The following is an 18,590-nucleotide window of genomic DNA, read 5'->3' on the forward strand; positions in this document are numbered from 1 at the left end:
CATTCACGCTTTTACTGTAATGCACTGTATGTTGGTTTAGACCAGTCTTCCATGGCACGTCTACAACTGGTCCAAAATTCTGATGCGCGTCTCCAAACTGGAACCCGTAGGCGTGACCATATTACACCTGTTTTGGCCTCCCTTCACTGGCTCCCCGTCCGTTTTAGAGTTGATTTCAACATTTTATTCTTTGTCTTTAAATCACTGAACGGTCTTACGCCACAGTATCTTTGTGACCTTATAGAGAGGTTTACACTCCCTCAAGGTTATTGCGTTCTGCTGGCCAGTTGAATCTCCAGGTCACAAAAAAGGCACGTTTAAAGACCAGAGGTGACCGAGCCTTTTCTGTCGTAGCCCCCAAATTGTGGAATGAGCTCCCTTCCCATGTGAATTAATCTGACCACCACCATCGAGACTTTTAAATCTCGCCTTAAGACCCACCTGTACACCTTGGCTTTTAATTCCGTTTGAGAGTTCTGTGTTTTTCTGTGGCTTGTTGTAATGTGTCCTTTTTCTACTGTGTGGTTTGTTGATGTCTTTTGTTTTAGCTTTATAGTGTATTTAGCTTTTGACTTTCTGTACAGCACTTTGTATACCATGCGTTGTGAAATGTGCTATATAAATAAAGTGGATTGGATTACTTAGTGCTTATAAAAGTATTGAACCATATGTACATTTTTAATTCAAAGAAAAGGCATTCACACATTATTCTATACAGCCTTTATTGTTATTTTAATCACACGAATGGATTAAACGATATAAACAAAATGTTTAAATTCAGAAATGAAAGCATTTTAGAACTTCAAAATATTCCAGATCCAAAATATTTCAGCCGCCTCCAGTTAAAGCACTGTCAACTTGACAGGGTTACAACAAAATACTTGCAGTCATGCAGCCAGTTCCAACATTCCCATGAATCCCATGACAATGTACAGGATACCCACGCTACTGTAACTGGTGCACAGAAGCACATGGTTTCTTCTAGGTCTCGATATTCAAATCCTTTTGAATCTTCTCTGTAGCGTCAGTCATCAGCTGGCATGCAGTCTTGTGCTTGGGCCAGTGCTTCACCTGGCATTCTCTGAATGTGGGACAAAGACTTTAGTCTCATCTAGAGATAAATTATGTGGATTTTGGGATGCACAAGGAAACCAGTAGAGGCTCCGATCTCAGACTTCATGTGACCAGAGTGTGACATCAGTCAGTTGGGACTAGACAGTTGTCTAATGATGATGCATGACACCAACATTTTAAATCTTTCAAAAAGGGCCTACTTTATATGCATGCAAAGTTTGGTGTGTTCAGCGATTAGTGAGATGTGCTCTCTGAACAGTCAGACTGTGGGTATGGGCACATCTAAGATTCCATGCGCGGCCAAAGGAAGCTGATGTAATGTTGAATATACAGTATGATATCATTGATATGATAACATTGAGCTCCTACCTGCTACAGTAGCGTTCTCCCTGGCAGCGGGAGCATCTCTTTGTGGCCTCCTGACCACAGCATCCACATTTGGGTTTGTCAGGTATTAAACTTTCCATCACATCCAGGTTATATGTCTGGGCCAACCTTGTTAATGGAAGTTATCAAAATAAATAATGAGCTCACCAACACATGCATATGAATATACAATCCGAAGCTCCTACAGTATAGGTACACGTTTTGAATACCTGTGTGCATGTTGCCTCAGGTCTTTCTCAGAGGGATTGAATGTTTCTTTGACTTGATATTTAGCGATGGCCTTCCACTTACCACCATTCTCATGCATAATGTGGTTCCGCATTTCTGGAATCTATAAGAACAGGTATAGGGTGATATTTAATTAATTGTGTGTTTTAAATGGGTCTATAAGCCTATTCTGATTTGCTGTTTGTTCAGTAACGGCCTAAATGAAACAAAACATAAATATACATTTTCAGATCAGGATACCAATTTTATCCAATTATGAGAGAGAACTCATACAGGATGCAGGATAAAGTGTAATTGGATAAAGTGATGAAACAAAAACACAGGCAGAAATTGAAGGCAACAAACTGAAGGGATCATTATCCTGATTGGATAAGACTGGTACCCCAATCTTAAAATGTATTTAATGTTTATTAAAAAGCTGGAGAGATGGCGAGACCCCCCTGTTACTGAACAAACACTATTTAAAGCAATGATTACTATCAGAATATATGATAATATATTAACATATCACTTACACCTCATTTAAAGAAGATATACTGTAATTGGGATAGACTGGGTTCCTGCTGTGTGTTTTTACCTGTTCCAGAACGAATTCCTTCTTTGGCGGGGCGGGGTCTGTCATGGCGAGCTCAGCCAGAAAGCGCTGTAGTGTCACCAGGATCGGCAGCTGGTCGACTAACACCTCTGTTAAGAACCCCCTGAGCTGCAGAACATGGATAAAAAGCATGGTTTTAGACCAACATTATCATTATCATCATTATGTCTCCTAAGGTACTTCAGTCAAAATCCTCCTCAGTGTTAAATTATCCATCTGTAACTCAGAGTGTGTACAAATGGAACCAAACGGACCCAATAAGGGTCCATTTGGTTCCTTTTGTACACTCTCTGAGTTAAATGAACACTGAGGGTTTCACTGTGGCAGCGTCTCTGCCTGGCGTTGCAGGGTTGGATACATTCCTCTGCTTTCGATATAGCACTGCTGGTCCTTCACTTGTATGGCCCGTTTGCCTCTAGCTCTACAAGCTTACAACGAGTCGTATTCTAACATACATCGTACAGTCAATCACTGATCACTTGGGAACACTCTCAAGTTCCTCCACGTTATGAACTTGTGATTGATCAGTGATCCCACGTGATCAGTCTGGCGATGCCAGGCTAGTACTGTAGTTCCCTCTGTTGTTTTTACAAATGGAATCTACTTAACTCCTAACTGCTCCTGACAAGCAGCTTGGGAGGTTGGAGTCTGTGTGTGTGTGTGTGTGTGTGTGTGTGTGTGTGTGTGTGTGTGTGTGTGTGTGTGTGTGTGTGTGTGTGCGCGTGCGTGCGTGGATGAATGTGAGGGACACATTGTAAAGCATTGTAAAGACCATCAAAGTGCTACTATATATGAACGCAAGAAAGACCATTTATCATTTACCATGTACATTAGAGTGTCTGACAGGTAATTAATGTGCCAGGAAGTCTGAGACAACAAGTAATAATAGGAGGAAACACTCTCAGCCAAAACAGACCATGGAAACCTGTCCTCTGAGCCTCTAAGGAGTGAGGAGATCTTCATATGTTGTGTTTTTGGAGGACAATGGTTGTGCATGGACAGGCTTCCTGAACTACTGTGCATACTTAAAGTTAATCTTCAGCCAGTGTCTCTCGTCTAGATTATACTGTCTCTGGTTCAGCAGCTGCTGGGATAGATTTCATTTACGTAAAGTTGTATATCATCGCTGTCTGGCGGAAAAAAAGAACCTGTGTTCCAATGGATTCAATGTAGTTATTATTTTGTCACAAGCTCTTGTTAGTACTTTTCATTGGTTTAATACATGTATATTAATATAATACAGACTTTAGACAATTTTGTTTTCCAATAGAACAATTAGCGGATCCAAGCTCATTGTGCACTTGCTCAAGGCACTCTTATACATATTTCTTTCATCCAAGCCATCCCTAAATGTTTGACAACGTTTGATAACGTTTCCTTGCAGATCAGGCATATTGATGTGGGACAGGTAGCAGCAACACTCAATATAAAATCCTCACGTTTGGCTGTTTTGCTGCTCCTGACTCATCAGACATTGACAGGGCCTCCAATGTCAGTTGCTGAATGAGTGTAACGATATTTGTTCTCTTATGAAAGCTCCAGACTTCCCTTTCATCTAGCCTCCAATATCTGCTGACAGATTAGGAAGAGATATGTCACAAGGAAAACTTGAGAATATCAACCCCTGGACTGGTCTCACGGCACCCACATTTTGAGAAGCCTGATCTATTTTATTCACTACATACCCTCAGAATCTGGTTCTTGTTGAAATTGTTGAAGTCATATTTCCTTTGACATTCTTCCCTTAGCAGCAGATTGAACAGAGCGATCCAGACCTGACCGTCGAGCTTTGTCATCTTCAGATGGTCCTCTGACGGAATCTTCTGCCAGCTGTTGTTCATGTACTTTTCTACCTCACCTGTAGACGACGGGCAAATGTGGACAAACGTGGGAGAAAGAAATATATGAATTTAAATTATTAACACACCTCTTTTTAACAGATGTTAAACATAGACATATTTCATATTTAATAAAGCCATGCCATGGGATACTGTACCTGCACTGTAACGACTCCAAGGGCAACAGTCCATCAGCTGAACCAACACACAAGGTAAATTGTGGGTGCACAGCATGCGATTGATCACGCTGATGCTGTTAAAAACAAAGATACCGTTTTCACACATTGTACTTTCTTTTTTTTTTATCCCTATAAAGTTTATAAACATATACTTTTCATATAAACCTCCAAAACACTGAGGGTCAAGAAAGAGATGGTCAAACCTGTCAGCATGATCGGTGATATAGCGCAGCACAGACAGGGCCTTGAGGGAGATATCGAACTCCAGTGCAGAACTCTGGAGCTGCAACTCCTACACCGGGTTAGAAGAAACTATGATGTTCTGCCTGGCCATGCTGAATTGTAACTGTTCTACTGTAGTAGTTTGAAAACACTACTACGTTATTGTAATTCACAGTGAACTACATGTGATACTGTATGTAACAATATAAACACCTGTAGTGTGGAGGCCTCAGCTTGCAGTGCTAGGTGATGTCGGTCCTGGGATGGGGCTCCCTCCCTGGAGGTCTTGCTGGCCAGTATGGTGAGCTTGCGGTGGCAGTAATCCACCAAATCTAGCACGGCATCATCAGCTGCTTCAAATGAATCCTGCATGCAGCACACCAATTGGTTGTTTTTAAAACATTTTCAAAACTAAAGTAGCTGATCTTACAAGCTCATGAACCAACTTCAGTGTGATTTATTGTTTTTGTTAATTAGTGTCCGCCCTGAGTTTGGGAGGTCTTGGTTAAATCCCTGAGAGGTCATACCAAAGTCTATCAAATGCGTGCCTGCTTGGCAGTCAGCATCAAGGGTCGGCTTGATAAGTAGGGATAAGTCCCTTTGACATAGTGTCATGTCCAAAGGGTGTACTTGTACACCATGGCTGGGGAATGTACTTGTACCTCAAGCCGTTTCACACTATAGAAACAGGAGATAGGCTCCTACTGACCTATGGGGGACATGTCTTGGGAACATAGATTCCCAAGGCTACTTACTTACAAGCTCACAATACATCGCATTGTGATGCTTTATGAGCTTTAGTTTAGCTATTTTCACAATTTATCATACATCTTTATAGGAGATAATGATCTGTATGATGGTACATGAAGGCACAATATAGCATCCCGGCTCTTACAAGTTATGTAAGAACCAGTGGGAGCTAAGCTTAAGAAGACCATAAGAAGAGGTATGAGCTCCCATGAAAGCATGTGTGGGGGAATGGGTTGCCACCAACAACCATTGTTTGAATCACATATAAAGCATTCACAAATAAAGCAACTTTCAATATTCCTGTATTTATAAGTATTATTCATGTTAACAAGACAAATATGCTAAAGGAAACATGTTTTCCAAAACAACTAATCACACCAAAGCTCTATTTGTTGTGTGTTCAATGGGTTGGTTTACAATGGCTTTTGGCTTGTTGTTGCAGGCTTGTTGTTGCGCGTACACACACACACACACACACACACACACACACACACACACACACACACACACACACACACACACACACACACACACACACACACACACACACACACACATTATTTATTTATCTCCATTCTTTGCTCCTAAAGTTTATTTTAGAGACCCCCTGCAAAGTTCCGTTTATAACTCAGCCCCTGTCTACAGTAGGCTATCAGTAAATGTACACTACATAGCCCATATAAGTACTGTGTATAGGCATGTATTTATTGCATAAACACTCACCGTATGAAACATTATGGTTTCCAGCAGATTTATGACTGTGGCCTCATGATGAATCTAAGGGGGTAACAGAAAAGCAGCTGAGATGGTATCTTTCTATGACCTCTGCAAACTGGGTAATTTCACGTCTACATACAGTACAGCAGTCCTGTAGTCCTACTCACCACCATGTAAAGAGGAAACGTGGACTTGGGATTGAAGTCCTGCAGTTGACAGAGAATAGGGAACACTTTCTGCTTCCACACTTGCACTAGAATCATGTTGTGGATCAGTGTCGGAATCTAGAGAGGGAAAGGAAATAAATAGACTACCGGGTATTACTCATTTTAATGTGTCCATTTTGACAGTGGTTTTCAAAATGGGATCAGAGGACCCCCAACAAAGTCCTTGGGAGAGTTCCACATCTTAAACTCTATTTTATACTTATAATTAAAAAAAGGAAATTGTGAAAATATTGTAGATCTGCTGCTTCTGCCAAATTGTTAAAAAATGTCCCCTATAATAATGACACCATTTCACAATTATTTCACTGGCTATAAATTAGCAGAGAATGTAACTATTCAGATCATAGGTTTAACTCTCTGCCTCTGATCTGCAGTATTCAGTAGCCTACATATATAATAAATAGTATTTTACAACTAGGTAAACTACAGACAGTTGTAATGAAAATGAAATGAAAACGTGGGTATCAGGTGCATAATTGAGGAATAATTTAACACAAATATGGGGGTCCATGGCCAAACACATGAAAATGTTTGAGAACCCTAGTGGTTCTCTACAGTATCCCAGGGATGTGAATGTAGCATTTACCTTTTTATGTAACACCAGCAGGTCCTTGACAAAGTCATCATATGTGGCAGACACATTCAGTATGGCCTGCATGTTTAGTTTCTCTATATATTCATGCTGCATGAACCATCTGGAAACACAGAATGAACAAAATGTCAAAACAAAAGTGCAGTTCTGACCTGGACTCAGTACTGACAAGTACTGACATCTTGTCCAAATGTAATAAACACACACAAATAAGTAGGCCTAAACAAGATGACTAACTGTATTGGCCATAGCAAAACCAGCCACTAATACAACTAACAAATAACTAATAAACGAGCCATCTATATTTTGCTAGTTCAACAGAATATTTAACATCAGGAGGTTTCAAGTAGCATTTATCTAACTTTATTTAGCTATTTATTTGGCTATTTGATTCCCAGTGTTCTTGTATGGTTTGCATTTGATGCTACATAAATAATTTAACTAACTTGCTAAATAACATTGGTGTTTCCCGTTTACTGATATTCTTTACCTTGGGGAGCCTATTTCCCTGAGGGAGAAAGTTTCCAGACCTCGCACATATCCCTCTGCTTCATCAGGAAAAATGACCGAAGTATCCATTCAGGAGATTCAATAAATTAGCCAATGTATTAATTAGAAGAAAAAAAAATACAAAACAATAAACGACATGAAAGAAAGCGGCACTCAAGTCGAGTTGTTTTGACGATGCTTTAGGCTTGTGTTATGCTTTATTTCCAGTGGTTGTCATAGTTACTGTAAACCAAGCACACATGAGACACATGTGCACCTGCTTTGTCGCCAGTGGGGGGCGGTAGAACCTCACATGACGATCATTCACTCAAACACACAGGCCACTTGTCTTTAATTATGAACACTATTTCAGTCGGTAACATTATAATAATATAAATATCACTCTTTATTACTGCAAGTCATATCATTGTTAAAACAACAAACCATAACTTGACACAAACAACCATATGCTTTAATTTACCTTAAACTTTATTCTAACTGAAGGCTTCATGGTCAATGAGATAGGCGTCTTTGGTTGAGGCAGCTTGATGTCTTATAACAGGCAACTGTGGACAATCGACCATGAGGCTCAAAAGGTTCACTTTCTTATGGCTCGTTTTGACTACAAAGGCCAGGTAAACCCCATAACCTGAAATGTTGTAGAATCTGTGATGTTCGGAACCCACAGGTTCCCAGAACTCATCACCTCACAAGCAGGGCCCAAATTAGGTTCTGAGAATGTCATCTGAAACCAAACTGTAGCATATGGAAACAAACTCCTGCATCCTACATTGCATGGCACGTTAGTACCATAGTTGTTGTAGTCGAACAGAGCCATTTAGTTGGCATTGGTGTCGGTTTGCCTCACATTACTTCCAGCAGACAATGATGTTTGGGTCATTCTCCAGTCGTTCATCCAGTTCTTTGTAGCTCATTCCTGCAAAAACAAGGCAATGCCAGTCAGAGGGTGCTGTTACAATCATACATACTAAAATCATCGTGTTAGTATGGGTCCATGAAATGCCCAGATGTCCATCAAAGAGCCCAATCAATGGATCGACTGATGCTGGATTGTTTTGGTCTGATGCCGATCCGGAATTGACCGAAAGTTTCTATTCATTCAATATTAATTCAAATCACAATACTAGGTTCGTGATATGATTTTTCACAATTTTTGAAACAAAATTATTTTCCAGACTTTTTCTTTTATTATTTCACTTACACAAATCCAGTATTTTCTTCCTCTTTTCATTCTCTATAGTAGCAAATTACTTACTTTTTTTTAATCTCTGCTGTTTGCATCACAATTCAAATTGTGATTTAATCGTGATTCAAAATTTCACCACCATGAAACGATATAGTTATATAATCGCAGTCGCATATCAATGTTCTTCATTTCAACCACCAGAGCGACCTTCTATTCTTGCCTGTTTTGCAGCAGATTTCGTCGTAACTATGACAGCCAGTGTACAGACGAGGGGGGCGGCTCCTCTCGTCACGGATCACCTTCACTGGATACTTCTGCAGCCGGCGAATCAGACGCTTCATCAAACCAAACTGGATTAGCCTCCTGCAAGAGAGAGAGACACCCTAAAATTAGATACCACAAGAGTCTTCCTGACCTTATCCTTAAAATGCCATAAACGTTGTTTCAGGAACTGGTAGTGACTGACCTCTCATCAACCCTTTGAAGTTGCTGCGAATAGCGAGAGCAAAGGTCCCGTACAGTGGTTCCTGGAGTCAGACCACAGTAGAGCTGGAACACGTCCCTCAGACCGGCCCTCTTCTGACCTGACAGACAATCAGAAGCACAGTGACGTGGAGAAAAAGACCAGGCAATAGAATGCACTAGTAGGGCTGCAACTGGATTCTTTTTCTTAACCATAAAAAGAAAAGAAAATGTATAAGTTTTCAAATCTATAATATATCAACAATTTGCCAAACAAATTTGGTTGGAGGTTAACAAAATTCCACAAAACGTGGAGCTTAACCACAGTACACACTACAGTACAGTGCACAGTACAGTACAGTACAGTACAGTACAGTACAGTACAGTACAGTACAGTACAGTACAGTACAGTACAGTACAGTACAGTACAGTACAGTACAGTACAGTACAGTACAGTACAGTACAGTACAGTACAGTAAACCACTCAGTTCACACAGGTTTTCTCTCTCTCAATGGCCACTCCGGGGCTCAGTAGAAAAGTCAGTGTATTTACCTTGTTTAGTGACATAGTTAAGACATTCCTCTTGAATAGACTTGTCATCTATGAGGCTTTGGACTTTAGGCGTGGTGCAGTACACATTGGAATACTGGGGGAGTGTTAAAAGGGTTAAAACAATGATCAAAATTCAATAAAACATCTTGGATTACCATAAATTAGGTGCAAATTTTCAAAAAGAGTAGCAAAAATATGCTTTAGGGTTTATATGCATACCTGAAATATTGACACCAGAGTTACAATGCCATAATACCTATGGGGTAAAAAAAAACATTAGAAATCTCTTCCTTGGCTTTATTAGGAAATGAATAATTAGTATATTTATATAGTATTATCAACTCACAGGAGATTCTGCACAGCTATACGCACAAGATTCAGTTCTACATCAGCCTCAGCAGAGATTTTTTGTATATGTCTAAACCCATCAATATAGGCCAGGATCTGCAATTGAATAAATAACATTTATTAAGCTTTTTGTTGGCCTAAACTACTTCTGCCTTGGGTCCCCACCACAGACTTCAATGGAATTATTGTATTGGCTTTTTGGATAAATTAAGAAAATGTGAGTAGTAGCAAACAAAGGCTTACAATATTAAGCTTTGTTTATTAATGTTTTGTAAAAACAGCCAATATCCACAAAACACACTTTTAAGGATTTTTGCACTACACAAAATAAATTTAATTAACGTTTGCGAGTTTAATTTATGAATCTCTCTTAGGCCACATACCTTATATTCTAATCTGCATTAAATCAAAAACCCAATGATAATAAAGCTGGGGAACACATTATGGACTACTTTGTGTTTTTAAGCCATAAACCTTTAAAACCCAATCAAATTTCTACCTTTTAACACCATCTAAAAACCAAAGATTCTGGTTAGATCAGAACCATTAGTTAATTTACTCCCGGCACATACGCTACTTTAAGTTATGTTATAGTAAGTCACAACAACTGGGATAGCACAGTAAATGACCAAGTCCTTACATACTTGTGCAAGAAATTTGTGCGATTAACATATATTTAAAACTGCTTTGTGTCAAGAACAACCACACAGAACACAAATAAATAAAACAATGTTTCACTGTAAATAAAATCCTGTATAAATGATCCATCACCAAATGCATAGTTTGATTTGTGATGCATTTTCAGATTGTTAAATATTTGTGAATCGTGACACTCCCCCTGTATAAGGACCATATTGCTGGAGAAGAAAAAACACCTGCTGAGTGGTGAGATCCCATTGGGATTTGATGAAGTGGTCTTTGCATTGGGTGAAGACGGGCACATCATACTCCTGCACAATCAGGGGGTCCTTGCGCTGCTCGATGAGTTTTAGGTGGATAGTGTTAGACTCGTCTGAAAGAGAGACAAAGGGACGTGAGGACTGGTAAAACGTTTTAACACTGTCATTTCCCAGAGACATAAATATTATACAAAAAAACTACCTATGGGTAAGGTGCAAGCTCCCGTTGCATTTAGCTCCTCTAACAAGGTTGACATTATGGGAACAAGTTTCTGCTTGCTCTCCTCATTGGATATGAAGCCACTCTCCAGCTGCAATGTAGAGAAAACAGGCAGACTTGGGTAAGGCAAAATGTGCAACATTTGGAATTTGGCGGAAGCATCGCTCAAGGTAATGACGTTGACGCTTTCACATCTGTTTACATTCTCCCTGAGATCCGGGGGAAGTCTGACGGATGTTCCCGGCCCGACACTTCCGGCTATACACTCTCTGCCTTAGGTTGTGACCAGGCTTTTCTCTTCACAGATGAGAAAGGCCTCACTCACACCTTCGCATCTAGCAAATAGTCAGTCTACAAGGTCACAACTCACAACGCAATTGCAATGCAAGCTTGTAGATGGGCTATTCCTTTTATTTATTTTTTGACAACTGAGAACCACTGCTCTGCACTGCAATCTAAATATTGCCATGATAGCAAACGTTGTGATGGTGTGACTGTGATCATGGCCACATCTCTACACTAGGTGGTACTCTCTAGCCTTCAGTACCTCCAGTGTTGTGAGGTACCCTGACAGCTTCTTGACAATGGGTTCCAGGGCACACGTCTTGGTTTGCGCATCACACACAAGGCCGAGGTTGAAGAGGAGAGCGTTACGACTGTACTTCTTGTGCTCAATGCACACCGGGCAGCCGATGAGTTTCTTCCCCATCGCAGTTCTGCAACAGTCAGAGAATATGTGACGTAACAGCAAGTATATTAACATCAGCTAAAACATTATTCATGTAATGCAGTTTATCAAATTATAAACACCTAGCTCTGGTCCATAGCCCTAATGCCGTTGCATTAGAGCTACGGGACTTTCAATGAATTGCGCTCCCATGAAATGCAGACCAGCCTCTCAACTTCTGATAAAATAAAAAGAGCGTTTTCGCTACTCACCAATAGAAAGGCGGTTTGGGTCATTAGAAAGACTACTTTCCCTGGTGGAGGGAAAGTAAAAATCTTGTCTATGGGGCTGGGCCTTTCGCTTGTCAATATCGGTAGAGGGCCAAAAAGTTCATTTTATAGCGCTCAGAGTGCGTCCCCCGGGTAAATCTAATTTGGTCTTTCTAATGACCAAAGCCGTCTTTGAATTGGTGAGTAGTGAAAACGTTCTTTTTATTTTAGCAGAAGTAGAGAGGCTGGTCTGCATTTCATGCAAGGGCAATACATTGAAAGTCCCACAGATAGCTCTAGTCTAATGCAACGGCATTAGGGCTTTTGACCAGAGCTACAAAACACTGTACTATCGGTACATACACAGTGATGAGTTTGTTCTGCAGTTCTGGCTTGGTGATAATGTAAACTTGCACTGTGTCAAACAGCTCTCGTGAAATGTACTCTTCTGGGACCTGTTGAGCATGGACAGTTCAGACAGGGCGACAACCAAAACAGCATGTATCCCAACAAGCAGAATAGCAAATGCATCAATGTCAATGTGTTCTTACCTGATAGGTAATTTTGGGGCCTAAAGTAGGGTGGAACTCACTGAAGAATATGCACTCAATTCTGCTGCTCATGGCCATTTTAACTATTTGGACAAGGCAGCTTGTTTCAGCACAGCTATCTTGAAAACAATGGCATTTCTGGGTGCATCATATATGCATGTAATTTATTGAAATCCCTAGCTGACTAGCTCTTTAAAATAACAACAGCGCCTCAGACCTGTGCAGAAACTTAAATCACTGATGTGTCCATCATTCACACGAGCTAACAGCGGTTAGCTTGAATTAACTCTAAGCTAGGAAAAACATTAGCGGCTAACTAACAGCTGTAGGACTTGGACATGTGATGAACGCCATAAGGAACTTCTCTGCCGTGGCGGTGGCGAAGAACTGCGTCTCATTTACGTCTCTCTCATGACCAAAACAACAACGACACAGCCCAGCCAGGCACACAGTGGTCAGTGGCTCACAACTTGTTTACTGGAGTCCTACAGCGCATGCGTGCAATGCATGTTCATGTTGTGACGCTGCTGCGCGGCGCAGTGGGCGCACATGTGGGAACGTTTCTATTCACATGAACTGAATGACCTGACTTTTGTAGTTTTGGGATCAATTCGCTTTGCAGCTCGCAGATCCGACCAGGAACGGATCGATACGGCATCGATGCCTGCGTGAAAATGACCGGATTACAGTAGGTTTAGGCTAGCTCTAGTGGATCATCTGAGTAGTAGGTATAGCAGCACATTGAAATCCGTGGCTTTCTACAGCCCTACAGGTTCAGTAAAGAGCTTGATGACGCAAGGTTGGACAGTCTGTTTTGAGTCGTGTGTTGGCTATTCTATTCATTGACCATGTAAAATCTGAGTCAGTGAAGTTTACTTAGATGGCAGTAAAGCGTGCGTTATGGTAGGACTTGGTTGTGGTGTTTAGCATCTTCTCCTGCTGAACAACACGTGTGGGGTGATCATGTGGAGAAGACCTCTGAATGTGTTCTGTAAACACCATCGCTTTCTAAAAGGCAGCTGTGATGGAGTCAAGGTATGCTTAGAGACAGTAATGGGATGCTTGCGTTTAGCCCACTCTTAGGTTGTGTCAGATAGATCAGTGGTTCTCCTCAAATGTTTTGATTTCAAGGACCCCCAGTTTGGCAATACAAAGCTTTGGTTTTGTACATTTGTACATTTGTAGCCCTGAAACATGATGACATGATCATGATGATCATGATGATTTATGTCTTTAAATGTTCTGATGAATTGAAAATTGAGGACCCTTATGTAAACAAGTCTTAGTGCTTTTTCTGGTTTTATCCAGATTTTGTATTGACCTGTACCTTTGTTGAACTGTACATATTCTACAAACTGTTAATACAACTTTCAATCAATCAATGTGAACCATGGCTAGTACATTTGCACACTCAGAGTTACAGACTCCATTTGGACGGTTCCTAATCCTAAACTATCAATACTTTTGCTGGGGACCCCTGGAACCCCCTCAAGGACCTCAGAATCGAGGACTACGTTGTCTAGCTTTGAAGAATGTTTTTAAGTTGCTTTGTGTCTTAACCTATGACGTTGCAATCTGTTGGAACAACTCAGCCATCATTTGTCATTTATCGCTTGTTGTTAATACTGCATATCAATCAAGGTATATTTCAGTTCTACTGCTTATGGTTCTCTTTAGGGAATGTGTGGCCCCCAGGTGTCATACAGTGTCCCAGCCTTACCCACAGCCAGCATCACGGCACTGCAAGCCATCGCCTTATGGGAGAGGTGCTTTGAGGACAGAGGCATTTCTGAGCCTGAATGCTCCAGCCAGTACATTATTGCACACCTGCTTGGGGCTAAAACTGTAAGTAAACAAAGCTGTGACAGCCACCACTGACACCATATATAGAGCATACATGGACAACTGGCGGCCCGGGGGCCTCATGAGTCCGTCGCCTTCACTTAATGTGGCCCGCAGGTTAATATCAGAATACTGATATATTATTGATTTCACACAATTAAATCCTTAATTGCAATTATTTGTGCGACAATCAATCGTCAAGTAAGATTTCATGATCGTGACAGGCAGACCTACCTGACTGTTCTAGCTGTGCTATTATTTGTTATTACATGTATTACTAATGATCATTTATCCAAAATGTCATTGTATAAATGTTTTGTGAAAACACAGATTGTCATCTTCACAGTATGTTCTTTTGATTGATTGAATACTTTATTAACAGTTTGCAAATAGTACAGTGGTACAGTCTACAGTGGGGCGGCAGTAGCTTAGGGGTAGAGTGACCGGATGGGAACCGCAACGTTCCCAGTTCAAACCCTGTGGGCTCCCCCAGAGTTGCCGTCGAAGTGTCCTTGAGCAAGACTCTGAACCCCTAATTGCTCCCGATGTGCAGGTTGGTGCCCTGCATGGTTTCCTCCGGCATCGGTGTGTGAATGTGAAAAAAGATGCAAGGAACACTGACAAATTATACTCTAGGAAATGCCCAGGTTAAAACACTTTCAAAATGTCCCATACTGTTGGGCGGGCCATTCATAATACAATTCAGGTATGAAGCTGTGGGCCGTGTAAAATTCGATGCCTCTACTTTTCAATCCCTTCCACTCACATGGGTTATTTGTTTCCTCAGATAGGAAGCCTTGAAAGGGAAAACCTGACCGCGTGTCTTAGCCGTGAACAAACTGAGAAGATGTGGGAGCTGTGTATCAAACGTCTTTCCAGGTATGGAACCTGTTAACATAATCTATAACTGTTGGTAATCAGCCTGATCACAGTCAGGATGTCATGCGTTTACTTTTTAGAATTCCAGTGCAATATGTCATTGAAGAGTGGGACTTCAGAGATCTAACACTGAAGATGAGACCTCCAGTTTTCATACCAAGACCTGAAACAGAGGTTAGAAGGGAGAATAGACACATACAATGTTAATCTTTATCTGGGAGTAAGATTTATTGTTTGTTAAAATAAGTGTTATATTCTGATAGTAACATTGGCCTGGCATGGCCAGAATAATATCACTGCATAGTGCATACATATAATTCTTAATTCGTCTGGTTTCCAGGCTAAGTAATCATTGCTCTAGAAGAGTGTTTGTTCAGTAACAGGGGTCCCGCTGTCTCTCCAGCTCTTTAATAAACATTAAATACATTTTCAGGTCAGGATACCAATATAATCCAATAAAGAGAGATATAATAATGTTTTCTAACGAGAGAGAACATATACAGGGCACAGGATGAACATGTGGAAGTGATGAAGCACAGAAATGTGAAGACAGAATTTGATACAGATATTTATAATCTAATAAATGTGGGTTTTTCTCTCCTGATTGGATCAAATTGGTATCCCAACCTGTGAAATGTACTAAAAGAGTTAGTCATGGAGAGACTGGGAATTCCCCGTAACTGAACACATACATTTTTACAGAGACTTGCACCACCTTTTAATAACCTAATCTAGTTAAATTACATACACATGCACATGTTTTTGAGGGGCGCTACCCCTCCTATACCCAGCTTCGTGTGTGCGTGTGTACCAAGCGATGATTTGATTGGCTGAGCACCACATAGTGATGATTTGATTGGCTGAGCAATGTACGTACTGAGGATAAAAACTGAGGACAGAAAATTGAGGACACCACAAGTGATTAGCCTTGAGGACTGTGATTGGCCGGAATATGATGATGTATGATGGCAAGAGCACCCCTCACATCACATGGGTGTGATTTTTTTTGTTGTTGGTGCTTTTTACAGGAATTGGTAGGGATAATCCTAGCAGACATGCAGGTGAAGCAGGGGGCTGGAGTTTGCATTAAGGGTCAATATACATGCTTGGAAGTGGGCTGTGGATCTGGCGCCATCTCCCTGAGCCTGCTGAAGAACCTTCCACAGGTCAGCTTGTACTGTAAATCTGAACATAAGTTTTGGTACTTACATGTAGAAGCAGGAACTCTCTCTGTTCTCCAGTAGTACACTGGTATACAAGAGAACTGTGCACTGAGAATGGGATCAGTTCTCCCACAAATAGTGCCCATTTCTCACTCAAAACCCAGGACCAGGTCTTTCAACTACCTTTCAATTCTCCCCAATTCGGGCCCAGTTGGCCATTTATCTTAACTGCCCAGTTCCACGGTTATCATGGCCTTACACAGTATTGATTAGATTCTTGCCAAATAGCAACACAGCTGTGTTTGTCTGTTTTAGATCAAAATAATTGCCTTGGACCAGAGCCAGGATGCAGTGGAATTAACCAGAGAGAATGCACTGAGGTAATCATAACATGAGAAAAGGTTCATTGTTGTCTGTATTATTTGTTTGCTCTTATGAAGTCATTTTTGATGGTGTTCTGCAGGTTAGGACTTCAAGACAGACTACAAGTCCATCATGTGGACATAATAAAAGGTCAAGTGAACACTGTTAATATATTGGGAGACATTTATTCTTTAACCACTTTCAACCTGGCGTCACTATTCGTCATGTCATGGTGAAACCTTTTGAATTAGAGTATACAATGAAGTGTAAAATAGGGCTGTTCAATTAATAGTTTCACAAAATCTTATTACATAGATGCCGAAGCAGTTGTGGGCCTCTGCAGCCCTGTCTCAATGCTGGTCAGCAACCCTCCATACCTGTTCTCAGAGGATATGACATCATTGGAACCTGAGATCCTCAGGTGAAAAAAGGCTGTCCAATAAATACATGCCGATCTACCTTGTAGGGATTCTTTTTTTGTCAAAGTTATTGACAGTGTGCTGAATCACTATGGCAATAGCTGAACCAAAAGATATTTCCAGTAACCAAACCAAACTCAGAAAAAAACGCTCAGTGCTAGTTTTCCTCCATATGGGGAAGTTTATTCCTTGGGACTTAGTCAAACCTCTAAAAATGAAAACATTTCCTCTTTTGATATTGCCTTTCTGTGAGAATGAGCGTGCAAACCCTGCCGTCCTGCAGGTTTGAGGACCATGCTGCACTCGACGGAGGCCACGATGGCCTGAAAGTGATCACACAGATTCTCACTCTGGCTCCGAAGATCTTAATAAACCACGGGTAATGGACTGCACCACCTCCCTCCCCCCGTTTAATTCCTAAAAGCTGCCGCTTGTCACAAGAAAGGCATTTGCTGAAAAACACAAGTGTCATGTTTCCTTCTTAAATGAGTAAAGCTTTTAAAAGCACTTCCAGTTATAATAATTCTGGGCATGTGCTACTAATTCCATCTAAAGTAACTCTTGTTCAAGTGTTGATTGAGTTAAATGTGAATGTTTTTCATTTGCTGACAGCCCCGTCTACTTGGAGGTTGATCCACGCCACCCCCCACTCATCCAGCGCTGGGTGGAGGACCACGTAGAAGGTCTACAATATGTAGACACACGACACGACATCACAGACAGGTTGTTATGGAGAATATCTCTTTTTTTGCCTATTGTTTTGACCTAGTATCATTTCACGTATTGATGTATTTGCTCTTATGCCTGATTTAATCATGTTGCTCACTGAAATTAGCCCAAATACAAGCTCACAATGTGTTGCACTGCGAACCATTGTGAGCTTGTAGATCAGCTATTTTGGTGTGCAACACTGTCGTTACCGTACAGTCAGTGTGGCATGTAATTCAATGGCTTTCTGCTGAATATGCTCTTTTCTCCCTGTCTTTAGGCCACGATTCTGCATCCTTCAGAAAAAAAGTCAAATGCATGATCTGGATTGAGAAACATTGAGATGTGGACTGGGTTTCACAGGCTTCATGCCAGGTGGTCACAACCTCTGTTCCCCGAACCCCCACCCAGAAAGCTGCCAAACACACGCTGCCCCCCCCAAAAAAACACTATTCAAAATGTCCTATTCACGAAAGTTTACATTGGATTCATGTTGCGTTGGGGTTTTAAAGAAGCAACATACTGTGTGTAAAAATGTCAATTGTATAACAGCGAGAGACGACAAAAAACAAAAAAAGGCCTGCATAGGGCTGAAGGTAATTACTGAAGCCTTTTCTTAGAAGCCTCCCTCTCCGAATCTCACCCTCCCAGAAAGCATGCAGTAGTTCTACGAATCCACTGATGAATGACCCTCCCCTTCGCTGAGTCAGACGTAAGCCGCACACATTGTTAAGCTAAAAAA

General features: G+C 41.0%; 3 protein-coding genes across 4 annotated transcripts; 1 reads left to right on the forward strand and 2 right to left on the reverse strand.

The window, feature by feature from the left end:
• Window positions 1-819: 819 nt before the first annotated feature.
• LOC308323913 (zinc finger MYND domain-containing protein 10-like) lies at window positions 820-7,534 on the reverse strand. The gene is made up of 12 exons (XM_080775777.1): window positions 7,300-7,534; window positions 6,804-6,912; window positions 6,158-6,274; window positions 5,997-6,050; window positions 4,737-4,889; window positions 4,505-4,593; window positions 4,281-4,375; window positions 3,970-4,142; window positions 2,267-2,392; window positions 1,671-1,792; window positions 1,444-1,569; window positions 820-1,081 (listed from the first exon to the last, which is right to left on the reverse strand). The coding sequence occupies exons 1-12, from the start codon at window positions 7,386-7,388 to the stop codon at window positions 982-984; spliced, it is 1,353 nt and encodes a 450-aa protein (XP_080631903.1). The 5' UTR covers window positions 7,389-7,534; the 3' UTR covers window positions 820-981.
• Window positions 7,535-7,686: 152 nt separating this feature from the next.
• On the reverse strand, window positions 7,687-12,935 carry nprl2 (NPR2 like, GATOR1 complex subunit). The gene is made up of 11 exons (XM_080775788.1): window positions 12,475-12,935; window positions 12,287-12,378; window positions 11,535-11,703; window positions 10,970-11,078; window positions 10,744-10,880; window positions 9,867-9,964; window positions 9,740-9,776; window positions 9,521-9,614; window positions 8,972-9,089; window positions 8,726-8,868; window positions 7,687-8,235 (listed from the first exon to the last, which is right to left on the reverse strand). Exons 1-11 carry the CDS (start codon window positions 12,550-12,552, stop codon window positions 8,168-8,170), a joined length of 1,143 nt encoding a protein of 380 aa, XP_080631914.1. The 5' UTR covers window positions 12,553-12,935; the 3' UTR covers window positions 7,687-8,167.
• An 88-nt stretch (window positions 12,936-13,023) lies between these two features.
• On the forward strand, window positions 13,024-18,566 carry hemk1 (HemK methyltransferase family member 1). Of its 2 annotated transcripts, XM_080787441.1 has the most exons (11): window positions 13,024-13,509; window positions 14,152-14,319; window positions 15,104-15,195; window positions 15,276-15,369; window positions 16,224-16,361; window positions 16,674-16,738; window positions 16,822-16,871; window positions 17,037-17,142; window positions 17,424-17,519; window positions 17,753-17,863; window positions 18,129-18,566. In XM_080787441.1, exons 1-11 carry the CDS (start codon window positions 13,438-13,440, stop codon window positions 18,178-18,180), a joined length of 1,044 nt encoding a protein of 347 aa, XP_080643567.1. In that variant the 5' UTR covers window positions 13,024-13,437; the 3' UTR covers window positions 18,181-18,566. The 2 variants fall into 2 exon arrangements, with proteins under 2 accessions (XP_080643567.1, XP_080643568.1); XM_080787442.1 differs by lacking the exon at window positions 14,152-14,319.
• The last annotated feature ends 24 nt before the right edge of the window (window positions 18,567-18,590 follow it).

The sequence above is a fragment of the Protomyctophum bolini genome (genome assembly GCF_963924005.1).
Source record: "Protomyctophum bolini genome assembly, chromosome: 2".
NCBI lineage: Eukaryota > Metazoa > Chordata > Actinopteri > Myctophiformes > Myctophidae > Protomyctophum > Protomyctophum bolini.

What these genes read in the sequence shown, in the direction of transcription:
- LOC308323913 (XM_080775777.1), bottom strand. Translation starts at nt 7,388, where the DNA reads ATGGATACTTCGGTCATTTTTCCTGATGAAGCAGAGGGATATGTGCGA. An exon ending in TGCTGGTGTTACATAAAAAG is followed by an intron (nt 6,275 to 6,803) that starts GTAAATGCTACA and finishes TTCCCTCTCTAG; the next exon opens with ATTCCGACACTGATCCACAA. An exon ending in ATCACCGATCATGCTGACAG is followed by an intron (nt 4,376 to 4,504) that starts GTTTGACCATCT and finishes TGTTTTTAACAG; the next exon opens with CATCAGCGTGATCAATCGCA.
- nprl2 (XM_080775788.1), bottom strand. Translation starts at nt 12,552, where the DNA reads ATGGCCATGAGCAGCAGAATTGAGTGCATATTCTTCAGTGAGTTCCAC. An exon ending in GGTACCTCACAACACTGGAG is followed by an intron (nt 11,079 to 11,534) that starts GTACTGAAGGCT and finishes TCTACATTGCAG; the next exon opens with CTGGAGAGTGGCTTCATATC. An exon ending in AGCTTGCACCTTACCCATAG is followed by an intron (nt 10,881 to 10,969) that starts GTAGTTTTTTTG and finishes TCTCTCTTTCAG; the next exon opens with ACGAGTCTAACACTATCCAC.
- hemk1 (XM_080787441.1), top strand. Translation starts at nt 13,438, where the DNA reads ATGTGGAGAAGACCTCTGAATGTGTTCTGTAAACACCATCGCTTTCTA. An exon ending in ACCTGCTTGGGGCTAAAACT is followed by an intron (nt 14,320 to 15,103) that starts GTAAGTAAACAA and finishes TTGTTTCCTCAG; the next exon opens with ATAGGAAGCCTTGAAAGGGA. An exon ending in TACCAAGACCTGAAACAGAG is followed by an intron (nt 15,370 to 16,223) that starts GTTAGAAGGGAG and finishes TGCTTTTTACAG; the next exon opens with GAATTGGTAGGGATAATCCT.